This window comes from Archocentrus centrarchus, chromosome 14 (genome assembly GCF_007364275.1).
Source record: "Archocentrus centrarchus isolate MPI-CPG fArcCen1 chromosome 14, fArcCen1, whole genome shotgun sequence".
NCBI classification, from domain to species: domain Eukaryota; kingdom Metazoa; phylum Chordata; class Actinopteri; order Cichliformes; family Cichlidae; genus Archocentrus; species Archocentrus centrarchus.
The window spans coordinates 17,130,850-17,143,668 of record NC_044359.1 but is presented as its reverse complement, the minus strand read 5'-3'; the positions used below and the strand labels follow the sequence as shown (position 1 = coordinate 17,143,668).

The following is a 12,819-nucleotide window of genomic DNA, read 5'->3' as shown; positions in this document are numbered from 1 at the left end:
GTCATTGGAAAGAAGAAAGAAAACTATGTTCCAATCCCAAATTATGCACTCGTTTGAGTATCAGCATTACTGTATCACAGCGTGTTGCATAAAGCATTTAGAGGTACCGCTCACAGCTGGAGACTATTACAGCTAAACGTGAATGGTGATAAAACCGTTTCATAAACGCCACAGAAAATGAAAGAACAACTTATTAAATCTCAGGAAACAATATTTGCTACGGATTTTTTCAGATGAACTAGCAGACTTGTCTGTTAATTGTGATGGACATTGATTGTGGAATAATTTTAATGTTTGGTTTTTTAAAAAAAAATTGTTTTGTTTTTTTGTGTATATGCGTAAAATATTTTTTCACCTGTGTGTACAAAAAAAAAAAAAAAAAAAAGCACACAAAAAGAAGATCAGAAGATTTTACTGCATCAACACTTTTTTTCTTACCTGCAGGGATGGAGAAGTCCAGGATGCTGGTTGCTGGCTGCAGCAGGTCTGGGCTACTTGACGAGAGGTTTCCAGGAATGGGCATGATGGCCACGCTGTGACGGCACTGCTTGGTACCCACAATGCTGTCATCTTGAGAGTGACCCAAGCCGCCATCACTGGAGACAAAATCAGGAGGTGTGGAGTGGGAGATAAAGGTTGTAGTGGGGGAAAGGTAGGGCAGTATTTAAAAAAAAAAAAAAAAAAAAAAAAAAAGTGTAATTTTATGAGAAAGGAGAGAAAACAGAGAGACATAAAATTAGATTTATTCCATTAAAGACAACACTATAGTTAAACTGTAACTATAATAACAGCAGAGTTTTATTTTTCAGCAGTAGGCAATTAAAAAGAATGTTATGAGTTTTAAGCATAGGTACTAGAATGGATGCATTTCCCTTCATCTCGTGGGTATAGATATAAAAAAAAAAAATCATAACTCATAACACCACGGAATAAAACAGATTTAATCAAAATGTTTACTCTTGCAAAATGAAAACACAAAACATCAATATCATTATATTTGTTTTTTAATATGCAGCAGTCACAACACTGAAATTCATCCATGAGGAGATTTCATGAATGGCAGGAACTGATAAGGAGCATTCATGGAGCGAGAGGGAGAGACACACCAAATGTTCAGCAAACACAAACGCACACACACACACACATACACACAAAGAGACAATGAGAGCACGCTAGCACAAATAGGAACATTTCAGAGGAGCACATTTGAAAGTCATGGGATTTTTGGTCAATCCAATAAATACCATTACTTTGCATTTGTGTAGGTTGCTCTGCTTTTTACAGACAAGTGTCAGGATTTGGCTCTTTTATTTCCTCCTGTGTGTCTCCAGTTGGACAGATTGTGACCCTAAACTGAGTCTGAGCGACAGGTGCCTTTATACTTTGCTCCTCAGCTACGCTCAGGGATATGCAAACTTCAACCTTCACATTAACGGCATCATTCAACCTCCTTGATTGGCATGCATGTGATGCAGACGGTAACTCTTTGGAGACTAAAACACAGGGCGGGAGTTGGGATTTTACGGGCTAAATCCAACCTCAAATGAAAAATGGGGCACCTGAGCATTCGAGAAAAACCTGTGGAAGCTCCTAGACATTATAATTTAGATTGAAAGCAGCAAATTTAAAATGCTGCAGACTGAAAATAAGAAACAAAGCTTGGATATTCTGCTGATTGCAAATGGATCAATCTGGCTTTGAATCTTTCTGAGATACTGCAGTGTCTGACAATAAGGGTTCATCTCAGTCTGCCTGCATACTAATTGTAGCTTCCCTCTAGGTGTGAGCGTCTGTACAGCATGTACGGAACACGGTGCAGTAATGCATAGCTTCCACTAACACAGCTGCACGCTGCTGTAGCAAAGCCTCTGTAATCTTTGGATCACCCAGCTGACAGGTACTGCACCGACACGATGGAGCAAAGAGTAGACGAGAGGAGATGGAAAGGCGGAAAAAAGGGGCACAGGTGGATGAAGAAAAGGCAAGAAAAGGACAAAAGAAAGATTTAGAACGCAGACAATGGTGACATTGACACAGATGATGATAGCGTGGGGCTCAAAAGACTACACTACGACTTTGAGTAATGATAATGAGCCTGCACCACAAGCATACAATATCCAAAAATCCAAATTATTTTGGTTTGAGATAGAAATTACAAAGTTTTTAAGAAGGTCATTTGTTTATAGTTCAAATACTCATTTGTTGTATTTAGATGGCAAGTGTCCTGACTGTTAAATGGACCAAAACAGTCTGTAGCCTTTTTGCAGCATCCCTGCAGAATATATTAGGCTGTGTAACGCACTGTAACTGAGTTCAAATAAAATCCTGAACACAAATGCAGCTGTGGAGTTCGCGCGATTATAAAAATGAAGCAAAGTACACCGTGGCATAGTGGGAAAATGGTATTCACGTGTTTAAGGAATTAGCATGAAACCTACAAATGTAGTCCTCTAGTCATGTTGCTGAAGGTCAGCAGTGCCGGCGAGAGTGTGGCTGCCTGCTGTCAGATGGATACTGAGTAAAATGGTTGGAGGATGGGGAGTTACGCAAGAGGTCTTACCCAAACAGGCCCCTGAAGCAGCGGAGGCAAACGGGAGAGAGACAACATTCAAAAGCGTGAAAAAGAAAAAAAAGAAAAAAAATAGAGAAGCAGAATTCTGCTGAAGTGATTCAGCAATAATCAGTGCAGCAGTGTGACAATGCCTGTGTATGACAGGGCCTCTTTTTTCCCTCACACACATGCACAATGCAAACAAACGTGTAGGCCGACGGGGTATACGACAGCCAGAGTTTAGACACTGACAGGTTTGCTGAAATAAATAAGCAGAAAAATGTCAGCAGCAACTTCATAATGCCAGCACAGATTCAGTCCCAACATGAGACCTCAGTAAGCAGCAGGACACACGTAAGGATTTCACACACACACACACACACACACACACATACACACACGTCTATCCCATTTGAAAGTAGGCTAAATATTAGAATCACCTCTCTGTGTGATGTAATGCAGTTCAACAGCAACATAGAGACTATCATAACATTAAACCAACAAGTTCCTGCTGTTGAGCAATAACTGACACTGAGAAGCTTCATGAAGCTGTAACGTAAGACACTGCATGAGTTTTAGCTACTGTAGGTGTAACTGATAAACTTGATCCTTTAAAAGTACCTATATTTTAACAGAAGGATCAAACTTACATAGTTATTTCTATTGAAATCCAGATCTAATGTAAATTAGATTAGATTAGATTAGATTAAATTAGATTAGATTAGATTAGCAAATTACTTTCTTGAATTTTCTGCTCCATTTTCTGTTGATGAACTGGAAACAGTGAAACATCATAGAGTGGTATAATATAATTACAACACTACATCAATACAGCAGTTGGAGACTTGTTTCATTGCTGCCGTGCCTTTCTTTACCAGATGAGCACTGCGTCTTAGTTACCAACACATCATGCTTGCTGTGTCCGACTGTTGGCCTCCTTATGTCATAACTCATATTTTTAAGTCTTTAGATTACATAAATATTGAACAAAATACATAGTAGCACCACTTTTCCCATAATCTGAAAGTGCTGTCCCAAAACTCAATGGTCTGCCTACCAAACAGCACATCAAGATGCCCATTCAACCCAGAATTCAAGAAGGAGCTCCAGTTTACTAGTTGTTAATAGTTCTGCAACAAAATCTCATTTTCTAACTAGTCCAAAACTTTCTTACTATTGTTTAATCTGCTGTCCAGGTAAGTCAGTATCTGTAAAAACAATAATTTCCCGCTACAATACTTTTTTCAGGCAGTGTAGCAGCAGCATTGTAAAGCAGTAACTGCAATAAAATGTGGATATCTTGATGAATTCTGGTGGACACAACCGCTTCAAAACACAACAGTTATTGGAGTGCATATCACGAGTTACCACATGTAAATGTATAAAAAAAAAAAAGGGAGGATGCAAATGGCATCATGGGACTGTGGGAATAATTGGGTTTATTTTGTCTCCTTAAATCAATTAGACTTCAGAGACAAGTTGATTAGAGGCTAAAACTTCTGTCTCTTGCTTTCCAATCTGTGTAACGTAAATCATCTGGGTTGAATAATATGGGATGTGTACAGGGCTGGACAGCTTAATTTGGCAGAGAAACAACATGTTTATTGCCAGCGTCCCCTTGTCATATAAAATTCTAGTCTGAAGTGGAGTACAATGATGGCCAAGATCAGAAGAAGCTGCCACTGTGACGTTCACTTTGTAAATAACCCAGTTTAGCAAGAGCACCTTAAGTGTTAAAACAAGGTTGTCTGACTTCATTGTAAATAGTGAGAGAGAGAGAGAGAGAGAGAGAGAGACAGAGAGAGAGAGAGAGAGAGAGAGAGAGAGAGAGACAGAGAGAGAGAGAGAGAGAGAGAGAGAGACTGCACAGTCACTGTGTCTTTAAAATGACAGTGAGTCGTGTGTATGTGTGCGCGCACTTAAAACTGCACATTATAAATTGCACTGTCCTCGGAACAGCCTGTACCTTTCCTATATACATATACACACAAACGGACACACAGAAAAGTAGACAGCTTCACATGATGGCCTCCCCTCAAATTTTCATCCCACAACAGGCACTGATGAATCATGATTGACCCAAATCACCAGTCTCATCTCCATTCTCATCTCCACTCCCTTTAATCAGCCATCTATTCCTTTGAACCAAAGAGCCTTTTGAATGGTGCCAACTTGCAGAGGGAAAAAAAAAAAAAAAAAAAAAAAAAATGAAGCAATGAAAGTACTTTTGCTTTGATAGCGGAAAGTCGGTTCGATAGCTGTGTGATAGCGTGTTGCGTCATGAGACACAGTGCGTTTACTTTTCATGCGAACTATGTGGCTTTGTGGACATCACTGCAGAGATGGAAACTGATAGAGTGGAGACAGCGAGACAGAGAAGTGAGCGAGCTCTGTAATTAACAGGGCGCAAACAGACACAGACACAGTATGGAGTTAAATGAGGCCTGGAGAGGCATGAAATGATGAAATGAAAGCCTCTCTGAGCGTGTTACGGGAGGAATATTGAATGTGAGCCTCATCTGTACAATTGCTCCAGATGCTTGCCAGTACAATGGCTGGTTATGGATGGCAATGATTGTAAGACGCTTTTTTGTGTTCTTGTCATTTGCTTGGAAGTTATATACATTACAGCATCTGAAAATAAGCGAACAATTACGCTAGAGACTGGGGCTGAACTGCCAGGCTTCTTAAGCTTGTAAAACTTCCAGAAATGAAAATTCCACATCCGTACCCAACAGTTCCTGGAAGTTTTCAGTGCTGCCTCCAAAGTCGAAAGGCTGTAAACCTGCACTGTGGTGCTTACTGATGAAAATCTCACATTTCACGCAGCTAAGGTACAAAAGTGAAAGCCACTTTTTCAGGAGAAGGTTCCTGTAATTTTTCTGTTGCATTGATTGGTCTTTGAATGACCACTTACCCATAAATGTATGCGGGCACTTTAGTCATCAGCAAATTGCTCAGCTTCCTACTCTCACAAGCCAAAAGAAGAAAGTAAAATGTGCTTTTTCAATGCTTCCTGAGGCGCACTAAGGGACTTGGTTCAGTCAGAAAGTTAGAATTCTACTCATGCTGAAGAAAATTTTGTACAAATAAAACAACCAATGGAAATGGAAGCGAACTGATGCAGTCACACAGGAGGCCACCCTGCTCGAAACAGTCAAGGAAAACCACTTGAGCTCACTAATGCTATAATGCTCTCCCATAAATCCTTCAATTCATAGCACACTACGTTTGTGACAAATTACCACACTTTCTGCCAAAATCAAAACATCCTCTCACCCTTTTTGCTTATAAAGTATTACAGTATTTTCATTCTTCTCTACCTCATTTTCCTTTAATTGTGGATGCCTACCTGAATGGTTTAGGTGGCAGTATACTGAAACGTGTCTTCTCCAGCATCTTCCTGATCTTGTTTCGTCCTCCAGACACAGTGTTGGCCTTCATTTTGCGAGTGCTCTTGCTGTCAGTAGGGAACTCCATGTCTCCGGGAAGGTCGGGAATGGAGAAACGATTCCCTTTTTTCTCCTGGATCTTGGGAATGTGAAGGCCGCCGTTTTTCTTCTCGTGCGTGAGCCTGCTAAGGAGCTCTTTGAAGACTGAATGGATGGAGGTACAGAGAGAAATGCAGCCCTTGTTTTATTTCGTTTTACCAATTGGCACATTTGTGACATCTTCTTCAACTTGTGACAGGAACTCAAAAGCTGGCGCGCAACAAGCGGAATGATGCGTGAGCACAAATCCAAATTTACTCACCGAATATGTTGGTTTTAACTGTGAGAGAGAGGTGTGTGTTATTTCTCAGGATGTCAGCAGCTTTGGAGAGGGAGATATTCTCAAAGTTCTGACCATTAATCTCCATGATCTGAAGCAAGACAGATTGAAAAATGAAAAACAGAGCATAGAATCAAAACTGCCTGAAGCACAGTGAATGTGGCCATTTGTCTCGGAAACACCCATCAAATTACCCTGACAAAAATCATCATTTCCCTCATTTCTGACTCAAATCGAAAACATATTTGTTGGATTCTGGTTTGTCTGGCATGATTCTTGTCTGGTAGTATTATTAATGCTCTTAACTCAACATATCTGTTAACATGGTGGTTGTAGTTCTCTCTAAATGATGTTGAATGTGCATTTCGTGCCATTTTTAGAGGACCAGAATCTGCTTCTGAGAATAAACAGTTTATTTTACAAAAGCCGTAAATCAATCCAAAAAAAAAAAAAAAAAAAAAAGTGAAAGCAGCTCATCTGCATCCAATAGGAGTCCTTAGAGTAGGACTGTGAAAAAAAAAGCTGTGCTTCCACAAACTGTCAAACAGCCATGAGCTATTTCAGTCTCTTTCACATTGTCCCCATCAACAACATCAAGAGTAAATAGTCCTAAATTAAAATAGCTCAGGCCTGTTTCCTCACTGTGACACATTCAGCATAAGAATATATGAGCTATAAATGTGTCAACAAGAAGCACCCGCACTAAAGAGCTTAAACACGAACAAAATGAGTCAGTAAGCAGTTATTCTGAGTACCTATATTCCCAAACGAGATGTGTAGCCACAGGAAACCAGACCTTCACTTTAAGCACAGATGTAACAGAACCACGGATTTCAAACATCTTCACTACGTATCAAATAAAATTCAATTCCAGCTAGTAATATCATTTTTAATGACGCTTATTATCATTAGTTGCAGAATAAATTTACATTTAGCTCTCAAAGCCACTCCAGTGCTGTTCCAATGAGTTAATCTTCATCCAAGTTTGAGGGCAGATATTTGCGAGGACTTTGGTTTATTGTTTCAAGTTCCTTTTTCCGTTCCCTAAATACTGACCGGCCTATAAGCTCCTGCTGCTGAAATGTTTGTGAGCAGCTTTTTGTTGTGCTGAGAAATAAATCTTTTCTCCAGTTTGATGTAAATCAAACCCCAGAGCAGACTATCTATAAGGATATCACTTCTGTATTTAGTTCCTTTTTCCGTTCCCTAAATGCTGACCAGCCTCCAAGCTCCCGCTGCTGGGAAGAAACGTGTGATTCTGTCAACACAGTCTCTCGGTATAGTAAGGCAAAGAAGAAAAGATGATTTTCCGAGATACGATTTGCATTTTTTTTTTTGTTTATTACTTTTAGAGAAGTTTCTAAACATGATCTGACTTTGTAATTAATTGGCTAGTCTGCTGATGAAAGGCTCATTACACACCAGCAATGGGAAGATTCTGTCTGCTGGTCCACTGTATGGTAACCAGACTGTCACACTGCATCATCTAAATAAGACTGCTGACCTTGCTGGACTAACCAGATCATGAGACTATTCTGAAATGACAGTCTGGTCAGCGGTGAAAGATCTGTCCTTCTGCTTAGAAGACATATGTGTAAATTATATTTAAAAGCACATGTTTACAGACAGTAGTACTCAGCTGTGGCAGTGTAATTGCTTACAAAAGCAAAGATAGCTATTTCTTAGTGATGGTACTGATTTAACTCAGACATCCTCTTACCTGATCTCCCCTTTTGAGTCCTGCTTCTGCAGCTTTGCTTCCTTCTTCCACCGACTCAACAAAGATGCCAAATCCTCTCTCACTGCCGCCCTGCACGCTGAAGTGGAGCGGCGATTCCCTCGACGCTTTCTGCAGAGTGATCTGTCTCCATTTAGCCTTGGCTGCACATGCTATGTTCAGCAGCCTCAAATGGCCCTTCATTTTCTGACAATGAGGTAAAAATTTGAAAATTATGAACTGAAAGAGACCCGCATTTACATTTGTATCCTAAGGCTTGCAAGAATTTTGGATAAGAATGAGGGAAAAAATAAAAAGAACACAAATGATGATGTATTAACTGTTTGACCTTATCTACTATTCCACTCCAGGGAATCTGCACCATGAAGAGTTGTTATGATACACCAATAAAACTAGACATGTGAGATTTAGCTATGGTTATGATGATTTTAATATTTGAAACATATTTTTCATTTTCAGGAACAGCATAAAATCTACAGTATTGCTTCAAATAAACAAAGTAGGCAATTTAATCTGAAAAACATAAAAAGCTGAGGGGGAAAAAAAAAAAAGAGTGGAAAAACCCCTGGTGCTTTTCTTTAATGTGCATGCTAGTTAATGGATAATTTAATAAATTCACAGAGACAGCCTTGCTACCTTCAAGAATTTGTTCATCTGAATTAGCATTTAAAGACTTATTATTTATTGATGTCTTTGTTACTGCATGAAATGAAGCTTTTCTGATTGAGGGCTTTGGAGGTGTTGTTTATTAAAAGGGAAATGCAGCACCTTTGATAAGGCAAATCAAGGAGCAGATCAAAACAAGACACTTTACTAAAAATATGACCAACTGTACAAGCCTGCAGTTGAGGTAAATCAAGCACACACACACACACACACACACTATTTGAGAAAACACTGATGAACGTTTAACACAATTTAGAGCCTGAATGCACTGAAGTGAAAGGTTAACAGTCTTCATTTGGTCTTACTGTGGCTTCTAGATGTTTCTCAAAGTCCTCCAAGAAGCGCGTCATAGCCGGGTCACCCTCAAAGTCATTGAAGTGGTTGTTGACCCACAGCAGCACTATTCTAGTTACCTGTGAAACCAACAGCAGCTTTAAGCGGTGGTGAAGCAAAGCATACAAATCAAGTTCATGTAAATGTTTTCATACTTCGACTCTCTAAAGACCTTCAACTATGCTTTGACATGAAATTTGTTACAAGCACTGGATTGCTAATTATAATGCTTGTTCAGGTCAGAGGTCATATTTATCTACTTTGCAGGTGTTATGGAGCTGGCAGACTCTCAAAGACACTTTAGTGGGCGTAATACTTGGAAATGTGAGTCTATTAAATACAACCTTTCTTACTATAGTTAATGGTAGCTTTGCGATAAATAATATGACTGTTACTATAACAAAATGCAAACCCAGGGGAGAGATTTTTGTTAATTCTGTCCAGTTATAGATATCTGCTTTTAGTTTCTGAGAAAAGAAAAGAATCCATAGTAGCTGGTAACATATAAGAAACAGCAGGGAGGCTATATAATAACTGGGTGCATGGCTACAGAGAAAAGCTGTTAACTACTAGTTGACTGCTTAATTCTGTGTCACAATAATTAAAAAGAAAAAAAAGGCAGTGGGAAAATATAAGATCTGAAAATTAACACTGGTGGGAACATTGTTCTAACCTTTGCAAAAGGTCAGAGAAGAACACAATGCATCAATAAAGAGGATCAATATACACACTCCACTTTCCACTCTTTTTTGTGTGTGTATGTGCGTGTTTCTAAGGCAGCTTATGCTCATGTCATCCCCCCCCCCCCCCCCCCACTTTCCATATTCTGCTTCTGTCTCTCTGTTCGTTCTCTACAAGATTAGATCCTCTTTAACGGGACTGAAAATTATAAGCCTGAATGACAACCACATAAAGACTATTGACTGTACAAGACTAATCTTAGGTTAAAGCAGCTGTGGACAACGGGCGTGTCAGGCATGAACGAATTGCTACAGAGCTCAAAGACAGCTGAGCTTGCTGAACTTGTATTGATCGGCGTGTGAGTGGCAGAACACGTGGATGTCCATCAACATGAATTAATGCAAAAAAAAAAAAAAAAAAAAATCGAGAGAGCTCATATAAGCATGGGACCATCATTTAAACAACTGCTGTATAATTACAGGTTTAACTAAGTGTCTTTGCACCTTTGCAGCATCAGCCTTGCCATTCCCATTAAAGTAAACTAGACTATGTGGCTTTTTACATCTCTCACTCCTGCTGATGCACAGCTTATACAGGCTTTCACACACCTATCCACATACCATGTGAAAGTATCAGAAAGCCCTTTACCACATCTTAAACATCACAATTACACCTGCCTAACATAACACTCTAGAGTGCAGGTTATTATTATTTTAAGTCACTAAGCTGAAACAGACATCTGAAGGTGTGTGAGAAAGTGACAACCAGCCACAAGCTGGCATGCATGCACACATACACACACTCACTGTGTCACGAAGGCTGTCCATCTGGAACCACTCCAGCAGCTTCTTGCCAACCTTCATGGGACTTGAAAGGAATGTCCTGTAAGTCAGCAGGAAGTCTTCGATGTAGGTGGGGTCCACCACCGATGGTTCCTCCACAAGGTGCATGATCAGACGCTCTGGGGTTCCCTGGGGTGAAAAAGACACATCACACACACACACACACACAAACAATCTTTTATTGCAGAATTACTGCTGGTTTAGATTTGTACGGGGATAAAATATTTCAAAAATCTGGGACTACATTCTTGATTTCAGTGCAGAATTTTTTTCCGAAGCAGCAGATTTAAAGTATCCGTGACGTATAAACTCTACTCTTCTTGTTTCTGTCAGTTTGTTATTGTTAATGCCACCACAGCAGAGGTTTCTGGGGGGGAAATGCTTCATTTGACAGGGAACAGAAACTAGAAAGGAATCCACTTTTGTCAGACACAAAAAAAGAACAAAGCCGAAAACAGTAGCGGAAATGCTAACACTTGTGAATCGACTCTTATCCGCTGAACGTGTTTTAGAGCCGGGAGCTTTTCCTTGGAGCAGCAGCCAAGAGAATCATTCAGGCCCATTATCCGATCAATACCTTGGCTGCCACTGGAGATTCAGGGAAAAGATCAAAAGGCTTTAAGGAAGGCACTACAATGTAGCGTACAAAAAAATAAAAATAAAAAATGCTCCGGCAAACACTAATAGTGCTATCTCTGTCTCTTAACGATCACTGAACAGCTTCAAGCAGCTACACTCGTGCTTTTGCAAGATGATGTATGTGAGGGGATGGTCAATTTAGAATGATGTAGTACTCGAATCAATTGAGGGCATTTCGATATTTTTTTAGTAGATAAAACTTAATTTTCTGGTTTCAGAAGCAAGTCATGTTACAGTCTCAGGGTGAGATTAAACATGCTTATTAGCTTCTGGCATGATTATAAGCTTAAACTTAACCTTGGGTGTTAATCCTTCAGCGTGTCTTTGCCTGTCTCATCTTGATTAGGGCATGTTCTTGCAAAAGGTTAATTGTATTTCTGCACTGAGTCAAAAGTTGGCGCACACTTGACCGTTCTTTTGAACAAACATCTTTGACCTCTTCACGTGACTGTTGATCTTTGCTAGAGGTTGGGTTCATGTAAAAAGTAAAGTAGATTTGGTTTGGATTTCACTTGAATCCTGTTCTGTGACTCCTTTGCTGCTGCTTAACATTTAAAAATCACCAACCTTAATGACAATGTGTCCTTTCCTGGTCCCACTGCGGTCCAGCTCCCGGTGCTCCTTCACCATCACAATCTCCCCCTCCTCTTCCACCTTGTGCGTATTCCTCTCCACATGGTTGAGGATGCGCCAGTAGTCCTCCTGGGCGATGCAGACAAACTGGTCGAGGATAACATGGGGACAGCGAGTGAACTTGTAGTAAAGCAAAACGCTGCTCTGCACCACATTTGGGTACTCAAACAACAGCATAGAAGAAGCATTGCGGAGGGCAGAGAGAGGCATGGGAGGGATGGACGGATGAAGGAAGGAAGGAATGTCCAACACTGTTCTCTGACAAAACTAAACCTGACACAATATGGCTAAATTTAAGTACCTATAGTGGTCCAAAATCGTCTCAGATAGCCATTTTGTAGAAGCATCCTTTGCGGCAGTTGCACACCAGAGCTTAACTAACCTCCCATTATACCACAATGACAAGAAAGCAGAGTGACACAAGTCCGTGCTACTCTAAAGCATCATCTCTTGGTATGCTTTCCGTGACTAAATCATCAGTTTCTGCATTTGTCTAACCAAGCCCACCTCTGCAACTTCCTTTACAGCTTAAGACAGGAAATGATGTGTGCAGCAGAGGAACTAGGCAGTGTGGACAAAGGCACTGCGAGTACATGCTAGGCTTCTTCTGCCTTTCAGGTCCCCTCTCTATATTAAGACTGTGTTTCTCCGAGAAACCCACAAGGCTATTAGAAACACACAAGAGTGTTAGTACACGTGATGTGAGGAATATGATGCACATTATGCCTCCATCTTTACAACTGAAATGCTGTATTTTAAAGCTTTTTTTTTTTTTTAAAGTTGCTTTATTTAAGCATGCCAAATGTATTTTTTCTTAAAAGATTATGGACGAAGGGAAAATGTATTATTTTTGACGTGTGGTATTTTGCTGTGATTTCAAGCCACTACGCTGCACTTGAAAGAAGAAATGAAAGCAGGACTTCACTTTGTGATTCTTGAACTGTGGCACACATTTTCCATAAAAT

The 12,819-nt window shown here is 40.0% G+C and overlaps 1 protein-coding gene across 2 annotated transcripts in view; it reads right to left on the bottom strand.

Moving 5' to 3' along the window:
- Window positions 1-12,819, bottom strand: part of rapgef6 (Rap guanine nucleotide exchange factor (GEF) 6) — an 83,663-nt gene that overhangs the window by 26,367 nt on the left and 44,477 nt on the right. For both annotated transcript variants that reach the window (XM_030746995.1, XM_030746996.1), the window contains exons 7-13: window positions 11,789-11,941; window positions 10,547-10,711; window positions 9,032-9,139; window positions 8,043-8,246; window positions 6,305-6,413; window positions 5,904-6,147; window positions 439-596 (exon numbers count right to left, since the gene is read on the bottom strand). In XM_030746995.1, coding sequence (XP_030602855.1) covers window positions 439-596; window positions 5,904-6,147; window positions 6,305-6,413; window positions 8,043-8,246; window positions 9,032-9,139; window positions 10,547-10,711; window positions 11,789-11,941 — 1,141 coding nt within the window. The remainder of the gene's footprint in view (window positions 1-438; window positions 597-5,903; window positions 6,148-6,304; window positions 6,414-8,042; window positions 8,247-9,031; window positions 9,140-10,546; window positions 10,712-11,788; window positions 11,942-12,819) is intronic.